Source organism: Nilaparvata lugens, chromosome 7, assembly GCF_014356525.2.
Source record: "Nilaparvata lugens isolate BPH chromosome 7, ASM1435652v1, whole genome shotgun sequence".
Classification (NCBI taxonomy): Eukaryota; Metazoa; Arthropoda; class Insecta; order Hemiptera; family Delphacidae; genus Nilaparvata; species Nilaparvata lugens.
The window spans coordinates 56,679,691-56,699,858 of record NC_052510.1 but is presented as its reverse complement, the minus strand read 5'-3'; the positions used below and the strand labels follow the sequence as shown (position 1 = coordinate 56,699,858).

Sequence of the window (20,168 nt, the reverse complement as noted above, 5' to 3'; positions counted from 1 at the left end):
AGCAAAAATCCAATTCCAGAAAATAATATGGCAGGGAATGATAAAAGACCCTTTGCGAAACCCGAAAGCTATGGGGGTACAAAGAGTGAAGACTTCAACGAGTGGTTGAAAACCTTCAATAGGGCAGCAAAAATAAATAAGTGGGATGAGGATGATAAAATCTTGTATTTACCCCTCTACCTCAAGAAAACAGCATTGGCAATTTTCGACATATTTTCGGATAAAAATGAAAACGCGACATTTCTTGATGCAGTAGGCCACTTAAAAAGTAAACTTGTAGACCCTGTTCATGAAGAGACAACCAGACAAAAACTCGAAAACAGAAACAAATTACCAACAGAAACATACACAGAATACACAGCAGATATAATAAAACTTTGTCACATTCTTGAGCCTCAAATGTCAGAGAAAAGAATAGTAGGATATGTTTTGAGAGGCTTAGACGTAGGAGCATTGCAACATGTTGCTTTCATGGACAATGCATCAGTTGAAGATTTAGAGAAAAATCTCGCCAAATATGAAAGATCTCGCTTCCTTCTAGACAAAAAGTTAGGAATGCATAATGCTTCAATCGAACAGCCTGTCCAAAAAATAAATGTAGTAGATACTTTAGAGAAGAAATTGAACGATCTGAGTATTGTGGTGAAAAATTTGAGTAGAAATGTAGGTCAATCACAAAATCCCAATCCTAATAGACAGTTTGGAAATAGGAGCGGAAACTTTTCCCCACACGAAACAAATCAGAACAACTTCCAAAGACAACCTTATTCAAACAATAATAATTACAATGATCGCGACAGAAACACACAATCACATAATCCTAATCCTAATAGACAGTTTGGAAATAGGAGCGGAAACGTCTTCCCACACGAAACAAATCAGAACAATTTCCAAAGACAACCTTATACAAACAATAATTACACACAATCAACATCAGTCAATTACAGGACACCAATCAACCCTAATAGGACTAGATTCTGTACATACTGTAAGAGGAATAATCACTGGAAAGACGATTGTTTTTTCTTATCAAAAAACTCGAATACAGGATCCCGAGCCTAGACGAATCGGATATGAACTTGGGATCCGGATTTGAAAAACAAAGCGCTGAATTTCCATTTGATAATTATTCTCCAAATTCAATTGATAAAGAAGAAATCACATGTAATATAATATCTTCTGTATCAATGAAAGATGAACAATCCAAAGCGATAGAATTTGTCAGGCAGTTTTTTCTCAATGCCAATAATAATCAGTTATACTCAAATGAAAGTGAAATTAATTGCTCTAACGAAATAGAAAGTGAAACCAACTTCAAACAGCTATTGTCTTCCGAAATGCATGCTCAGCACGAACTTGGAATGAATGGATCATTGACTAAAGAGAGAAGAATTCAAGTCCCAGTACTTACTATTAATGGAAAATTCAAAGGAAAAGATGTATCAATTACCATTGACACCGGTACGAACGTAAACATAGTTCAAAAAAATCTTTTAAGTAGCGATGATCTAAAACATTTGAAAAATAGTAGTATTGCTTTATCGGTAGCTAATGGTTCATTAATGCCGATCACAGGAATGATCTCGAGTGAAATTCAAATACATGACAGGAAATTCGAAGTAAATTTAGTAATTTCTGAAGACTTACAGGCTGATATTATTGTTGGAAATTCCTTCTTCTCAAAATATAAAATGAAATTAGATTATGAGAATAACATCATTTCAATGACCGATAATGGTAAAATAGTCGAATTAGACATGGATAAAGAGTGGATTTGTACATTAAATAGATTACACAACGATTCTGAAACAACGAAAGAAGTCTGCATACCCAATCCCGTAAATTTCGTCAAATGTGCTCTTGAAACAATAATCCCCGCTCAAAAAGACGTGAATGTCAAAGTCAATCTAACACAAAAATTGCTCAAAGTATCCCATTTTACTCCAAATGAATCGTTATTACATAATAAAAAATTGCATGTGCTTTGGAATGAGGATGATTTTGAAACAAACATGAGTGAAATTAGAATTTTGAATCTAGGAAGGCAAGATATAAGATTGTTGCATGAAACTATTATTGGTGAAATTGAAGGAGAAGTTTGTAATTACGACGAATCTGTTTCATTAGTAGACTCTGTTCTATTCGATGGAGGGGGTTGTGAAATAGATATTAATAAAGATCTTACACCAGAGCAAAATTCCAAAGCGAAAAGACTCATCAATAATACAAACACCTATTTTCAACAAACGAAATTGATTTCGAGGAAGCGAAATTACCCGAATACAAGTTCAAACTTACAGATTACACACCCATTGCTAAGTCACCGTACAGATTACCTATCGCTCAAAGAACAGAAATAGACAGACAAGTAGAGTTATTGATAAAAGCAGGAATAGTTTGTGAAACCCAGAGTCATTATGCTTCTCCCGCATTTTTAGTTACTAAAAAAGACGGTGGATTCAGATTGGTTGTAGACTATAAAATGTTGAACGAGAAAATATTACCGGATAGATATCCCCTTCCCCTTCTTCAAACAATTTTTGATTCTCTTGACAATTCGGATTACTTTTCCACCCTAGATATCAGACAAGCATTTTTCCAACAGCCATTACACGAAGATTGTCGAAAATATGTAGCATTTGCAACTCATAAAGGGCTGTACACGTTCAAAAGACTACCTTTTGGTCTTAGAACATCTCCAAATGCTTTCCAACGAGCAATCAACCAAGTATTCAATGATTATTTGTATAGAGGAGTTTTGATTTACTTGGACGATATCATTAGCTATGGAGAATCATTTGATAAGCAATATCAACAGCTCGAGAAAACCTTGAAAAGATTGCAAGACGTAGGACTAAAATTGAATACATCTAAATGTCACTTCTTCTACCGAAAAATTAAAGTACTTGGACACACTGTCTCAAAGGAAGGGATACAACCCGCTTCCGAAACCTTGGAAGCTATCGAAAAATACCCTATACCCAAAACTGTCAAAGATGTCAGAGCATTTCTTGGTCTTAGTGGATTTTACCGAAAATTCATTCAAAACTACGCTATAATTGCAAGACCCTTAACAAATCTGATATCTAAAAATAACGAGAATAAACCAATCACTTGGGAAGAAGATCAGCAGAACGCATTCTCGGAAATAAAAAGCAAACTTTTATCACAACCCGTACTTCATCATTTTAATAATGATAAGGAGGTAGTGGTACACACAGATGCTTCTCGAGTTGGAATAGGGGGCATTATCTCGCAGCCAGATGACAATGGAAAATTACATCCAGTAGCTTTTGTTTCCAGAAAACTGACAAAACATGAAGAAAATTGGGCAGTAGGAGAGATTGAACTTCTATCAATAGTGTATTGTGTAAATTATTTCAGACAATACTTAATTGGCCGATTGTTTACAATCTACACAGATCATGCTAGTTTGCAATACTATAAAACTTGGAAAAACCCCAGTATTCGAGTCAGTAAGTTACTTATGAAATTAACGGAGTTCACGTTTGATTTGAAATATAAACCAGGAGCCCAAATGCACGTACCTGATGCCCTGAGTAGATATCCACTAGAGAAGGATATAACTGATCTCACAAAGGACGAAAACTACAATATATTCGAAATAGAAGAAATAGACATAAAGACTTTACAGAAAAATGATGAGAGTATAAGAAAAATATATGATGCAATACGAAACCCTAATCATAGTGATACAGCTACGATTAGAAAGGCGAGAAAATACACGATCGAAAAAGACATTGTCTATCTGAAGAAATTTGATGGGCATACCAATCAATTGAAACTTCTCGTACCCCGATCTCTTATCAATAAAATCCTTGAAACATTCCATGATGATTCCTTAACAGGTGGACATACCGGCATTTATAAAACCCATGAGAAAATATCATCGAAATATTATTGGGAAAATATGTATGAAAACATTGCGAATTATGTAAGATCATGTAAAAATTGCCAAGAGAGAAAACCCCTACTACGAAGCCTCAAGGTTTCTTATCACCCATCAAGTGTGATAGTAAGCCTTTCTCAAGTATCATGATGGACTACATCGGTCCGTTAGAGAGCTCAATGGGCTATTCATACATTCTAACGATTGTTGACTTAACGACCCGATATATTTTAGCTGAACCTTGTAAACACGCCGACGCAAATAATACCACTAAATGCTTATGGAAATTAATATACCGATTTGGCGTTCCAAAAGAAGTTCGATCCGATAGAGGTACACATTTTGTAAATAAAAAAGTCGATGACCTTATGGTTGAGCTTGGAATCAAACACATATTAGGATCATCAAGTCACCACCAAAGTCAAGGTCTGGCCGAAAGAGCCAACCGGACAATTCAAGAGATGCTAACAGCTTACGTAGCCGATAATAGGAAATTGTGGGTACAAATGCTGCCGAAAGTTTTATTCGCATACAATACTTCGAAACAATGCTCTTTGAAATATACACCTTTTTTCTTATTGCACGGTTTTGAAGCCACTACTCCTTTAGATTTGAAAATCTTTCCCGAAAATGACGACGTCACTTATCATTTAGACGCGAGATTAGCAAATCTTAAAGAAGTGCGAGAACAGATACCATCAATCTTATCAGATGCACAAGAAAAACAGAAATACTATTACGATAGGAATAGAACAGATTGCATTTTTGAACCAGGAGATTTAGTTATGGTCCACGATCCTGATGTAAGACAAGGACAGTCTAGGAAATTAGTCAAAAAATATTCAGGCCCATATGAAGTAGTAAAGAAAGTAACAGATGAAGTCTATGAGATATTTTTTCCGCTACGAGGTACTTATAAAAATGTAGCTTTTCATGTAGATAAATTGAAAAAATATTTCATACGAGATCCCATCAATTAAGTGTTTATTGTTCTATTGTCTAACTGTATTCTTTATTCCAGCACTTTTCTTTATGCTAGCAATTATACCTCGCTCATCCTAAATCTTTGCCTTTCATTAATTTAAAAGACAATTGATGAGAAGAAATCGAGATGAAACATTCATGTAATTTATTTATTTTCCAAATCATTGAAAAACAATATCATGCTTACAACTGAATTTTTAGAGAATTTTGTTTGCGAGATCAGTATTGACTTGTGAAGCGATCAAATCCATTTTCTCACGACTAGATATCGAGATGATTCTCAAATCACAATAGTATGCAGTTTTCAATCAATCAATTAATTAATTGGATTTCTACTTCGATGAAACAATGAAATATAATTGAGCTCTGATAGACAATTTTACTAGACATTCTAACGATGATTCATTATTAAAAGATGTGAATTGTTCTCACGTTTTTGTTTATGAATGAATGCTATTTGAAAATCATCAAATACGATTTATGCTTGAATATTATTTTCTTGACTCGTATGTAATAAAATGTTTCTCTTTTTCAGAAACGGATGATTCTTGATATAATAATTTATTTATTTATAAGATTATTTATGTGAAAACGTATATTTTAATAACAATATTATCTGTATTGATGTTAATGAAATAATCAATTCCAGTAGGTGATTACGATTGGAATATAAGAAATAGCTATTAATTTGACCATTTACATAATCTATTTGTAGGGTTTTTGGGGATTTTACTAGTAATTATTGTTTATAAAATTGATATCTTATACGAACTGTTCATTGATAGATTAATATAGAGTACTAACTGATATAATATTTTTAAAATGAATACCATAATACTTTGTTCCTTAGCATTTGTAGAAATATGTTGTACGGTATTGTCTCAAGAAATTTCTCTTTTTCACGGAGCTCTATTTAAAGAAATTCACAATGTAGTATTTTACGAGTCCACAGTTCCAATAACATTCAGTATTCCTAGGTCAAATCCTTTATTTGTTATGAGGAACCTTCTGAGTACTCCTTTAAAAATTGACTCATGTCCTTTCCCTTCCTCATCGGAGTGTGCAGTATTTGATCAGATTCATCGAACGGAGCTGCAACTTCTACAACTACAAGACGGCATTTACATTGGCAGCGATGACGACAACACTCCAGCTGAGAGCGAAAATCGACTACCACGCCGCGAACGCTCTATCGATACGATCGGGGCGGTCCTAAACTGGTGTTGCGGAGTAGCTACCGACGAAGAATTGGGCGCATACGTGAAAACCGAAACCGACATCACTTCTCATCTCAGTAATCTTCAAGACTTCGTTCACGCTGAACATGTCGAATTGATAGACAACACACGCAAGATGAACGGCATGGCAGAGAACGTGAAGAAAGTATTGAACAACATGAAGCATGACCTTATTCTTTGGCAAGAATCATTCACCCAACAGAATAAGTTTCAGAAAGGGAATACTACAACCGATGTACTGAAAACACAACTGAGGACTACTATTTTCATGTATATGATGACTCTATCTAACAACTACAATGAAATCGACATGAGATGCTACAATCAACAACTTTCTCATCACGTCATTTCAAAAGAAGACCTAAACAATCGACTTCAAGAACTCGAAAAGAAAATAAACAAGAGAAACTTCACCATATCAACAAAAGACAACGATAAAATTCGAAACTTGAAACTAACATCCTGCAGAAAATCCGACAACGAACTATTGGTTACCCTCAAAATACCAATAAAGAAGAAAAATTCAACTATTTCATTATTCCACCTGCAATCTATCCCGCTTCATTGGAATGGTCATACCTGCCGTTTGACCTCCCAACATCACCTGATACTTAGAGAAGAAAATAAACTGCAAATCCTGTCAGATGACGAAGAAGACGATTGCCAGTTCAAGCAGAAAGGCCTCTGCTTGATTCCGAGGAAAAAGATGTCGAACTCCGCCACCCAAGCCACTTGTCTCCACCTTCTAACATCAGAAGCAGACGTATCGGAGCTACGAGAAGTCTGCAAATTTGATTGTAAAGCAACTGACAATCAAACCCTAATCACTCGCCTACGAGAAGACACCTTCCTATTCCACAACACCGGCAAAAAGACGACAATTCGCTGTAAAAACTCAACAACTGAGGTCCCAAGCAACAGTCCAGGAACCCTATCACTCCACATCCCTTGCAACTGCGAACTTCAAGACGACAACGGCGACGTACTGATAAGCACTCTTTATCCTTGCGACTCCCGTTCCCATCCTTCTCCAGCTATTAATAACTTAATTCCTCACATGTGGACAAATTTATCTAAATTGAGCATCCCAATTTTTAAACATGAGACTCTGCCTCAGTACTTAAACCTTTCGGAAATCTTAAATGAAAATTGGCACTTGAATTTTTCAAAATTTGAAGAGCACAACTCATTCTCAGAAGACATTTTCCATCATGTTGAAATGCCAAATAACTTTGATTTGTTAGGGGTGAACAATAAACTGATCATTTATATTATTATTGTCTGGCAAACACTGATAACTGTTATATTCTTGTATTTATGTCTTCAAAATTATATTAAGAAGAAAGCAAATCAACTGAGAGTCCCGAAACGTACTCCAATTGTGGACTACCCACAGGAGCTTTAAGAATATATTGTGTTTTAGTAAAGTAGTATGTAATGAAATCATTAAAATAATGGGTTAGGATATAGGAAACTATGCAAATAATAATTACTTATTCACTATTATTGTATCCATTTACTCTTTTATGCTATCGATTCAAATATTTTCCCAGATTAGAAGATAAACTATTTCAATTATTATTATTATTCTTATTTTCAAGGTCCACAATATTATTTTGCTTACTCGAATACTATTCGGACTTGATGTTTAATTTTTGCATTATGATTCAATTTTATTACTTTCGTAGATTTTGTAGGTTTAATTTTATTCATCAATATAATTGAAATTTTTTCCATTCAATTCTTATTCAGATATGAATGTATTGAATTGTTGATTTGAAGTTGATTGATGTGTTAGGCTAAGTTTGATTTTTATGAATTAGTTCACTATAATGTAATTTATATCACTTGCATTTAGCTTATGAATTGGCACTCACATAGATTTAAGGTATTCATTGAAAGTTATGTTACATATAATATCCAATTAGAATAATATTGTGAATAATAATAATAATTTTAGCTTGCGGTAATTTTGACTTTAATTTTTGAAATATTATTGAAATGTGTAAAAATTAACTTAGAGAGATGCCGTTTTTTCGATAACTTCGGGTCGAAGTTTAGGGGGACCCGGGGATGTAATAGAACTACATAATTTTTATTATTTGTCATGAATTTTCACAATGAATAGATAAATTGCTGACGACGGTGAAAATTCATGACAAGTAAAATTATGAAAAAAATGAGAGGCTCTGTCAGTCGGTTACGAGGACGGGACCTGGAGCTATCTACTGCAGATAATCGGGCCCGGCTCTACCCTTCTTTTCCGAGACACCATTTTCCTGGTTCAGTGAGTTCAGTGAGCTAATATTATCAATTTTATTATATATATTATTCATCTTTTTTATTGAAGGCAAATCCTGTAATTATTCTATTGTTTTTTTAAAAAGTTTTCTCAATATTATTTTTATTTAAGTTTCCAGTTTCATTTTGAGTTACAATTTGATTAAATCGATTACTTAGTTCTCCAAAATATAACTGTTTTGTTTATTATTTTAAAATATAGTTCCTTTCTCATGAGTTATAGAGTTAGATCAATTTAACCTCTCGCAAGCCAAGCGATTCCCCTATTATAAATTGTTACCATAATGTCTAGGGTTGTTCTCACAACCTTATAATACCATCACAATACCATACATAATATAACCCCAATATATTCCAAATTTAAATACCCCATTACAATATATATATATATTTTGTATATATATATAGACTTTATATATATATAGAAGATAATAAATCATAAATTTAATTAATCTCATACTAAATTTAATATAATAAATTGAATTAATAAATCATAGATTTATTAGTTCTTTTGATGTTTCTGAACTTTTTATTAGCGTTCAATCTGTTTAAAATTTGGTTTTGATCTCGACGAATGTACTTTTTCTACTTTGAGCGCTCATAAAAAGTTCAAAAATGTCAAACAAAAGAACAAATCATATAAATCTTCTTGGAAATCTCTACCTCTTTCTAATCATATACTTCGAATTAGATTTTGACTGGTAGTTTTCTAGTTATTGTCGTTTTTCAAAAATATCGAAAAATCTACATATTTCATAAACTAAGGTCGATTGCAAACATTTTTTGTTGCAAATTTCATGTAGTATCCAAAGGTTTTAGGTTGTTACACCTTTTGTGGGACACTCTGTATAAATATAAAGAAAAATAAAAATCTCAATACCCTTTTTGAATAATTTAATCACAACATGTTTCAACATTGATGCCATTTTCATGTCAAAAGTCAGTGATTAAATAATTCAAAAAGGGTACTGAGATTTTTATTTTTCTTTCTATTTTTATTACAAGTAGCCCTATACAGAAAAGAGATAAATAAGATGACACTCTGTATAAGTATATTTCTGATACTATAAACAATATAACAGTACATCAAATATTCAATTGAAATATGGGTTCGAATCCCGCCGAGAATATTTCACAAACTATTTGAATAGTTGTTAAGGGTATAATTATATAAGTTCTCTTGACTTGAAACAGTTGTAAACTGATATCTCTTATCTCGATCGACTCTTTATCAAGAGAAGAAAAGATGAGAAGGGTCATATTTTGGCAAAATTTTTCCCTCTTTGATTGGTTTTCAGTAGGCACTTAATAGAATATTCTGGATTTTTTCACAGATATTGTTTTTCAAACATCTGCATCTTGAATAATTTTGATCACTTTATATCAAGGTAATTATGTTCCTTGTAGAAATTTGTATTTTATTTTTTAATTTTTGTAATGAATTTCATGTTACGTTTGAAAATTATCTAAAATATTTATTTTGAACGAAAATTTGAAAACTTTTAATAGAGAATGAGCTACTAGATTTGTAAATGAATTTATCAGCTTTTATAATTTTTCCATTATTCTGTGCTTGACTGTTCATTGCTTATTACGTTTTAAGCTTGCTTCTTTCCACTCTGACAGAGAATGAGAATTATTTTACTTCACTCTTGAAATTTTATTGATTTATATTCACTTTGAAAATGCATTTTCCTTAGTAATTGAGCCACCTGTGGAAGCGACTGTTTGCTTTTTATAATAATGCTTATTAGCTAAGTAATTTGTAGTGAATTTATAAATAATTTAATTATAAAATTATTTACCTATTAGATCATAGTTTGTGCCCTTTGAATTTGTTTCTTCTAGTAAAAATAACTTATTAATTTGTCAAGATGTTTTAAATAATTATTATTCCATCATTGAACTACCTTTGCGTGACCTTTGCGTGAAGGAATTCATTATTCCACATTTAATTCCATTAATCCATCTGTGTATAAATACAAATATAAATGTGAGTACCCTTTTTAAATTATTATTAATAGCCGAAACATGGCGTGACGAAATAATTTTAAAAGGTTACTGAGATTTATATTTTTATTTATATTCATAAGTAGCCAAACTAATGAAAAAAGACAATTAGATGGCGAATCCATCTGTGTAATCTTCTACAGAACTGCTATCCTATAGCTTCAAAGCAAATGAATAAAATAATGAATTAATCATATACGATTGAGTTATTTTTTGTTGTGATAGTAAAACAATGAATATAATTTTTGAAGAAAACTATCAAAGGAAGATCTCAGTCTGCTTTAAATCCCAATATAAAATGATAAACTGTATGTTTCAGGTTCACGTTGAGGAATATGTACCAAGCTGCCAGAACCGGAGATGCAGAAAAAATGGTTCAGATTCTTGGTAAGTTATTACTGAACATTTGAACGACTTTCATTCGATCTTACTTTAAGTAGCTTAAATTAGAGAGTGGGTTCTAGGAAAACTGAAAGAATCTCATAAAAACTTGGGTTTAGACAAATTTTGAAAATAGATTGAATTTGACAAATTTAAAAATGAATTGTATTTGAAATTGAATCATTTTCTAACATGGTAAATTCCGCATTATTCTTCTCTCTGATATTAGCCTGTTGAAGCCGGTAGCCTGTTGAAGAATTTAGCTCCCATGCTGGAGGGACGTTTTTTTATAAATCGAATTAAGACGGTATTCTATAGTCCAAATTTTGTGAAGAGAATAAAGTTGAACTATCAATATTACTTTCTTCATTAAATGGATGAAAAGAATGATGGAATAATTTTGAAAGAATAAAAACTCAAAAGACATGTCAGAAACGATGGATGAAAAGATTTTTATTAGTATTCATATTAATACAGTGAAAATGATATAATGTGCAGTATAATATGATACTTTACAATAATTATTCTTTTGAAAATGATAAAACAGGGTGAAATCAATTTAATTGAACCCACATCACTTCTGTTAATAAGCTCACAGAGAATTAGTTTATTATTTTGGTATATAGATTGGAAGTCAATTATTTCGGAAGTTGATTGAGTTATTGGTATTTTTCATAAATTTCGAAAAAGTACAAAAAGAGCTTCTGAAGTAACTACAATTTTATCTAGAGCTATTGTTTTAATATTTTAACAGTTACCAACTGGAATTACAGAAATTTTGGACTTGTGGTATCAAGTAACAGTCTTTTGAATAATTGAAGTCAGGTTGTTACAAGAAAGATTCATCAACTCTAAACATGACAAAGATAATGATTATATTCCGTAACTATTCTAGCATCTAGAAAAAGTTACTCTTCCTCTCAAGATAATCCTCTCAAAAAATAAAATAAAAAACATAAATAAAATTTTCCTCCACCTACTGTCTAAAGTACTTACTTTACTCCCTGAAACCTAATACTCAAGTGTCACTTTTTCGCTCTCGGTAGTAAAAAACAGAAAAACTCCCTAGGGAGTAAAAGTGACTCCACTTAAATAACATGGGGAGCATCTCTATTTTGAAACTTACATTGTAATAGGTTAGAAGGTCTAAGCTCAGATGAAAAAGCATAATAGAGGTGTCTGTCATTGAGTCAACTGAATTAAATACCACAACCAGAAATTTGATTAACTCATGAAATATATGTTTGTATTATAATTATTATATTCTTAATATTAGTAGACGATAAAAATTTATACAATTTTTAAAATATTTTATTCTATTTAAAATACCAGCCAACAAATATTTTTGATCTGCAATTCAAATCTGAACCGTGTGATTTGGAGTCAGCCATTTTTGGTAGCCCAGCTGATATAATTGTTACACTTGGCCGATAGATAGCGCAATCAGCAGTGCCTATCAGACGACCGGTTTTTAGGTTTTAGATTTTAGGTTATGTTGTTAGGAAACATTGTCACCAATACGTAAGTTATTAGAATGATTTAATTTGCAGTTTCTATAAAAAAATGTAGATGGAGGAAAAATGTTGTGTACATCACGAGCGAAAAATACTTTTTCTCCCTCAGGAAAATTGTTGCCCTCGGCTTCGCCTCGGGCTTCAAACTTTTTCCCTCAGGGAGAAAAAGTCGTACTTTTCACTCTAGATATACAAATAACTATTAAAAAATTAGAATTGTTTTTACTTCTTAGTTGTAAGTTGTAAAAAACATCGGATGACCGATGTCTAGTTAAAACCATCGATAAGTGAAAAACATCGAACAGTAAACATCGAAGTTAAAAACATCGATGTTTGATGTTGAAACATCGATGTATCGATACCCATCCCTAGTTCATAGGTTGACCATCGGGTCAACATATTCTTCATTTTTTTAATTTCAGAGTCAAATGCATTCCATTATGCTAGAGTCCATAAATGGTCAAAATGTTGAGGATTTTAAATTTCTCTTGTACAGACTTTCTGAAACCTTACCTCAAGATGTTCTCATTCTGTACTATGAACATTTTTTTAAGATTCCGAGAGATGTTCCTCCTAAAGATAGGCGCACACAGATCGTCATCGGACGGATGGCACGCATCGGACGGATCGTACTTTTTTTGGTGCTGCGCACACTAGTCGTCATCGGAGCATTGAAATTTTAGTTCATTGCGACGTATGTCGAGTCATGTGCGAATTAGGAATTAAATGAAAAAATATTACAGTATATAAGTGATGGATAGCAGTAGCGAAGAAGAAGTTATAATTGTTACTTGTTTGTTAGTCGAAGATGAAGAAGAGGTACAGCGACGTAGGAAGAGAAAACGAAAAATGTGAATCCATAAAATTAATCAGAAAAGGATAGAATGTGGAGAATTTGATCATTTGTTTACTGATTTAATTGAAGACGAAGTCGAATTTTTTAGCTACTTCCGCATGTCACAAGTAATGTTTTTTGAGCTTTTGAATGTCCTCAGACAATAAATAGTTCAACTGAACACCACTTATCTCCGTGCGATTGAGCCATTGAGCCATTAAATCCGAACGGAGCCGTCGGCTTCATTCAATGCTCCTCTCGGGATTCCTGATGGCATTTCCGATCTATGATGAGTACGATGCGGATAGGTATGCGCACTCTAATAATTGTAAACAATGCATCAAATCTAATCGTCCGATCCATCCGATGCGTGCCGTCCGTCCGATGACGATCTGTGTGCGCCTACCTTTAGAGGCGTATTCCAAAATGTATCTCTGTCCAGGGGACAGAGAGACAGATGACTATTCCAACATTCATCCATTTATTCACCTAATAGAAGCGGTCAACCTTCAGAACATTTAAAACTAATAATACATAATCATAACTGCGACACTCCCAACTGTACTTGTTCAACTATAGAAAGAGTTAAGTCAATGAAATATTTAGGAATTACGATTGATCAGCATATTAAATGGGACATTCACATCCAAAATCTTTGTTATAAATTAAAATACTTGATTACAATATTTTACAAAATTAATCAATTGAAAGACTTGAACATTCTCAGAAAAATTTACAATGCATATGCTCACTCAATCTTCCACTACAATATAGAAGTATGGGGAGCAGCCTTCGACACCCATTTCAATAAACTTTTTACTATTCAAAAGCATATCATCAGGGCTGCGCTAGGAAGACCAAGACGCTATCCTAGCAGACTAATATTTGATGAGATAAACTTACCAACGCTTCGCCAAACGTACATAACAAACTTAATTATATTCATAAATAAAAATACTCATCTATTTACTCAACGCAATGTCACTTACAATTTAAGAACAGCAAGTGTAAGTGCTTACAGTATAAATTTCACTGCATTGACAATCAGCAATCATCAGTTCAAGTTCCAGAGCGATAAGCTAATAAATAGGATACCAGACGATTTCATTAGGGAAACAATTACAAGTAATAAATTGAATAAAATAAGATCCTGGGTAAAAGAGAATTACTTTTTCAAAATCGAAAACTAAATTATTATAATTATGACTTGTTTTTAACACGCTCAGTTTAAACTTGGTTTTTTTGATTACCTAAAAGAAATTTTATTATTATTATTATTATTATTATTATTATTATATTTCTATATTACCTATTTCTATTATTGGGCTTGTTGATTTTTGATTCAAGAATTGATTTTGTGTGTTTATTTATACATATTTTTGGTTTTTGGTTTACTATCTTTTGGTTTGTATTTTAGAATATTATCACGGCAAATGTACCAATAATTTAAAGAATATTTTCGAACTCGTGGCTGGAGCTCAAGGCTTCTTTTTCCAGCCACACCAATGTATATTAGTTGATAAGTGTTATTTTGTAAATTTCTAGTGAATTGGTAAATAAATAAATAGTAAATAAATAGTAAATAGTATTACAATGAGTACAATCACTCTCGGAAAGGATCAATATGTGCAAGCCCTGAATTGAACCCGTTCCGATTCATACATTACAGTCCAAAAATATTGGTCATAAATATTTGATTTTATGGAAGGAGATGTTTTGTCATTTTTCCATAATTGAATATGTGGCAGGTGTCATGAAACGTGGTTCTGTAATTTAAATCGATTTTGAAGTAATATAGTGGGATTGACAACATAAACGTCTTACTCTTTCAATTATAAATTATAAAAAATTAATTGACCGAGTGAAGTGAGGTCTAAGTCGACGGTTTGGCATTTCTCTTTATGTTTATATGTTGCGCATTTACGGCGAAACGCGATAATAGATTTTTATGAAATTTGACAGGTATGTTCCTTTTTTAATTGCGCGTCGACGTTTATACAAGATTTTTGGAAATTACGCATTTCAAGGATAATATAAAAGGAAAAAGGAGCCTCCTTCATACGTCAATATTAGAGTAAAAATCAGACTATAGAATTATTCATCATAAATCAGCTGTCGAGTGGATTATAAATTGCATGCCATGACGCATGCAATTCAATATCAATCAAATCAAATCAATTTATTACTATTCTTTTTTTTACAAACAAGTGAAACAAAAAACATTCTTATAATGTTATAATTAATTATATCTTAATTAGTTTAAGAACATATTCATACATATCGCAATGTAACTTGGTAAAAAATCAGCAGCTGTGTAGACTATTAATCGCATGCCTCATTGAATGCAATTTTTATGCACTATTAAATAACTATTGATTGCGTGCAATAACGCATGCAATTAATAACTAAAATAACATAGTATTGTCTCTCGAAATTTCTCTGCTTTGAACTCGGGTTGCCAGTATGTCTTGAAGGAGATTAGCTTTTGATGTTAGCATTTTTGATACACCAACCCGAACAGCCATTAGCCGTTTTCACACCGATATCTCGCCGACACGACATACAGACAGGATTTACTCTGATGGACAGTATAAGAGGAGGCTGCGGTTTATAACTGCTCGAGGTCTACAGTTCACAGAACTACTAGCTTATTGACAGTAATGATTGAATGTTTTTTGTTGTAGCGTCAGGTCTGAACGCAAACCACCAGTTCCGCGAGTGGTCGCTAGGCTCGGCAATGCACGCGGCTTGCCACAACGGCCACCTGGCTGTGGTGCACTTGCTGGTGCAAGCGGGCGCCTCGCCTGACATACTCGACAAGGAGCAGAACACGCCGCTCATGCTTGCTGTACTGGCTGGCCACAACCGTATTGTTAACTACCTCGTCAAAGCTGGAGCCAGTGTTTCGTTCAAGGTAGGCTCGCCGAATCAACTCAGTCGGTTATTACGTACACATTTAAGAATTTTTATCCTCCTTCTTCTTCTCCTTCTCCTCCTCCTCCTCCTCCTCCTCCTCCTCCTCCTCTTCTTCATCTTCTTCTTGATTACAGCGTACCTTCTTCTTCTTCTTCTTCTTCGTCTTTTTCTTCTCCTCCTGATGGGGATTTTTTATATGTTCACCTCCTAACTATAGTCCCAACAAAGTTGTAAACTCAAAAAAAAAAGATCAATGAAAAACTCATCAATGTTTGTTTCTATTACGAACTGCTTGTTAATAATAATTACTTTTGAATAACTAAATTACGACATGGCAGTCAGGTATTTATAAATAAAAGCTATTAGCTTCTGCTCACATCTTCTACTCCGAAAGCGCTCCACAAATTTGAGTAGAAGCTAATAGCTTTTATTTATAAATACCTGACTGCTATGTCGTAATTTAGTTGTTCAAAAGTTGTTGAGTTGAAAATTGTATTCCAAACAATCCCTCCGAATTCCTTTGTCAAAAATGAAGATTTCACACTCAATGCTTGAACTGCTGCAAAAGTTGTAGGGTAATGCGTACAATTTTAAAGTAATATATTGAGCAAAATTACCTGTATCACAAGGGGAAGGAATAGGGAATTTTTATATTTTCACATCCTTCCCACCCTAAACAGAGCTGCTCAAAAATCATCTTCCAAACATTTCCCTCTATACCTATCCTCTTTTCAGCATTCATTGCCTGGACTATCTTCTTGTTCATGACATCAGATTTGTGATCAAATTATCATCTTGGAACCAGCTTTGATTTGTATTGGTGTGGTTTGTGTTGAACAGGGCAGTGAAGGCATGACTTCGTTGCATTTGGCTGCTAAGACTGGCAACCTTGAGGCATGCCACTACTTGCTCAGCAATCCCAACATGCCGCGATTCTTTATTGACTCGGTCGACGACGGTAGATGGACGCCGCTTGTCTGGGCTGCTGAGCACTGTCATTCCCATGTTGTCAGGTATTTATTTTTAATCATTCAGAATTACACAATTTACAGAAAAGTATCAAAGGCTTCCGCCCAAAACGGTTCCAATTCTAATTTATACAACAGTCCAAATGTAGCTAGGTTATGTGTCACTTCAAAATTCTCTAATTACACACTCAATTTACAATTCAAAACACTTAAAAATTATTTCTAAATTAAAAAAATACTTCTAAATTGAATTAAATTAATTATACGTAGTTGAAAATTCCAAACTTTGAAACAACTATAAAATTTTGAGACCGAAATAGTTATTTGTATATCTAGAGTGAAAAGTACGACTTTTTCTCCCTGTGGGAAAAAGTTTGAAGCCCGAGGCGAAGCCGAGGGCAACAATTTTCCCGAGGGAGAAAACGTATTTTTCGCTCGTGATGTACACAGCATTTTTCCTCCTTCTACATTTTTTTATAGAAACTGCAAATAATATCATTTTAATAACTTACGTATTGGTGACAATGTTTCCTAACAACAAAACCTAAAATCTGAAACCTAAAAACCGGTCGTCTGATTGGCACTGCCGATTGCAAAAGTTGTAACAATTATATCAGATGGTCGTCTACCAAAAGCAAAAATGGCTGACTCCAGATCACGCGGTTCAGATTTGAATTGCAGATCAAAAATATTTGTTGGGTGGTGTTTTGAATAGAATAAAATATTTTTAAAATTGTATAAATTTTTATCGTCTACTAATATTAAGAATATAATATCATACAAACATATATTTCATGAGTTGATCAAATTTCTGGTTGTGGTATTGAATTCAGTTGACTCAATGACAGACACCTCTATTATGCTTTCTCATCTGAGCTTAGACCTTCTAACCTATTACAATATAAGTTTTAAAATAGAGATGCTTCCCATGTTATTTAAATGGAGTCACTTTTCCTCCCTAGGGAGTTTTTCTGTTTTTTACTACCGAGAGCGAAAAAGTGACACATGAGTATTATGATTCAGGGAGTAAAGTAAGTACTTTAGACAGTAGGTGGAGGAAAAGACATTTATGCTACATTACAAATTTCAGAATTTAAGTCAGTTGCATTAAGTTGAATTGAGTCGTATGGTGCATTTCATAATGAAAGTGTCGAGTTATATATTGATAAGAAAGTAATGAAAGCCGAGCATTGTCATTCACATTGTGTCAGGTACACTACGGTCCGAGTCCTGTAGCTTTTCCTATCGGAGGAGGGCCACTAGACTACAATACTACCCGTTCAGAAACATCCAACATTTTTGAAAATGTATCCTTCCATACTAACATCAAGATGGACGTGAATCCACAGTATTTCTTCGTTATTCAGCACCTAAACCTCAGAACTATTGAATTGGAATTATCTCAAACGGGGGAAGAATGTGGTGATGCAACCATAGCAACCGTTATTTATTCAGTTTGCTATTTCCTCCTTTTCAACCATTCACGTTCAGTTCTAGTTGATTAAAGCCTACATTTCTGAAAAGGTATCTAATTCTATTACAATGCTCTTTTGTATCTTCTCAAAAGCAACGTGTTGCATCCGAAAGAATACACAAGGAACTTTTTGGAGTTCAGCTGACATTCGTTCAACATGCTTTTTCCATTGTTGGTGATACGTTCCAACTCTCTTATTCATGAAGAATCTCTGTGTGTAGGGAATTTCCTTCAAGGAAACTCTGTAGGTAGCTTCCTCCATCTAGGAATCTAGGGTCTCTGAAGCCTGATGTTTTTGCAAAGCCGTAAATATTACCCCGCAAACCATACCTTGCCTATATGCCGTTTCAAAGTCACCGAGGCAAAGCTATGGGACGCGTACTGTGCATTCCAATAAATATTGGTTTATATGATGATTATAATAACATTGATTCAAATATTATTTTCACCCCACTTGGATGTAATGAGCTGGTTTTCGTGCGTCATATGGAGGCCGAAAATGATTGTTTTCTGACCAGGCCGGTAAAAGTTTTACGGCCCTAGGGCTGTAAAATAACCTTGAAGTCAGCTGATTCTGATTTGATGTGAACGTGTTTACAAAATGGTTTATGAAACGGAATCAGTTTATGCTTCTATAATTGAATAAGTATTCTGCAATAAGATACTATTATTTTATTTGGATGAATAAAATACAGATAAGATATATATTATAAACTATTCAAAATTCGATTTTCAGAGTAGGATAGAACTTCTAACCTAAACTTCTGAAGTCAACGACAACAATGATCATTGTTGACGTTGACATTCAGATTGGTCAAATTTCAAGTGTGCTAAAACAGCTGATCAAAAAACTCTTCATCATTTGTGTTTATTATTCAAGAATCAAAACATAATAATATCATCTTATTGTCATTTGGAAGAATAAAAAGTATAAACTCAACCTCTTACATAATTGAATATAATCTTTTAGGCTATTTAGACAAATCAGAATAAAAAATAAAAGTACTTGGACAATTTCCTGATATTCAGATTACCTCAGATTTACTAGAGCTATTACCTTCCTGTTTTGCTTTCGGAAGTGCCTAATAAACAATTATTCTCATATTTATATTGTTTATTTTTCTGTGTGGTGAAAAATAACGTTCTCACCATGGGCAAAAATTTTTTTTCCGGCTCTCAATATTTTCTAGTCCTTGGCCTACGGCCTCGGACTTGAAAACCGATTTCGAGCCGGAAAAGTCTCATTTTCGGCCCTAGGTGCGAAATATACTATTACATAAAAATTATATCAAGCGGGTCATTCACTGTCCGATTTGTTTGGAGAACAAGACGGAGTGTGAGTGGTGAAGACGATCTTACCACAAGTTGAAACACTAGTAGGATTAGTCAAGTTTTCTCACTCCAATTTAAACATCTGGTTGCACTGGCAACTCTGAAACGTTGAATGATATCACAATAATTTGCGTTTTGTAATCATATTTTTGAATAATGAAAACACTAAGAGTCGGTATCCGAGCTCGGGATTTAGCTAATTTCTAGTCTTTAAACAGCTGGAGTCAGAAAATTGGCTTTCCGAAACGGGGCGTAGTCGTAGTCATTGTCATAGTCACGTTTGAATTGAATTTGGAAAAACTAGA

At 33.5% G+C, this 20,168-nt stretch overlaps 2 protein-coding genes across 4 annotated transcripts in view; both read left to right on the top strand.

Moving 5' to 3' along the window:
* Positions 1-20,168, top strand: part of LOC111060381 (histone-lysine N-methyltransferase EHMT2) — a 69,689-nt gene that overhangs the window by 22,535 nt on the left and 26,986 nt on the right. For 2 of the 3 annotated variants that reach the window (XM_039433232.1, XM_039433230.1), the window contains exons 8-10: positions 10,763-10,830; positions 15,858-16,087; positions 16,930-17,102. In XM_039433232.1, coding sequence (XP_039289166.1) covers positions 10,763-10,830; positions 15,858-16,087; positions 16,930-17,102 — 471 coding nt within the window. Of the gene's footprint in view, positions 1-10,762; positions 10,831-15,857; positions 16,088-16,929; positions 17,107-20,168 lie in introns of all 3 variants that reach the window. The other variant, XM_039433231.1, reaches the window with a different exon arrangement.
* LOC120352481 lies at positions 15-8,020 on the top strand. Its single transcript, XM_039433234.1, has 2 exons — positions 15-570; positions 6,767-8,020. The coding sequence occupies exons 1-2, from the start codon at positions 28-30 to the stop codon at positions 7,535-7,537; spliced, it is 1,314 nt and encodes a 437-aa protein (XP_039289168.1). The 5' UTR covers positions 15-27; the 3' UTR covers positions 7,538-8,020.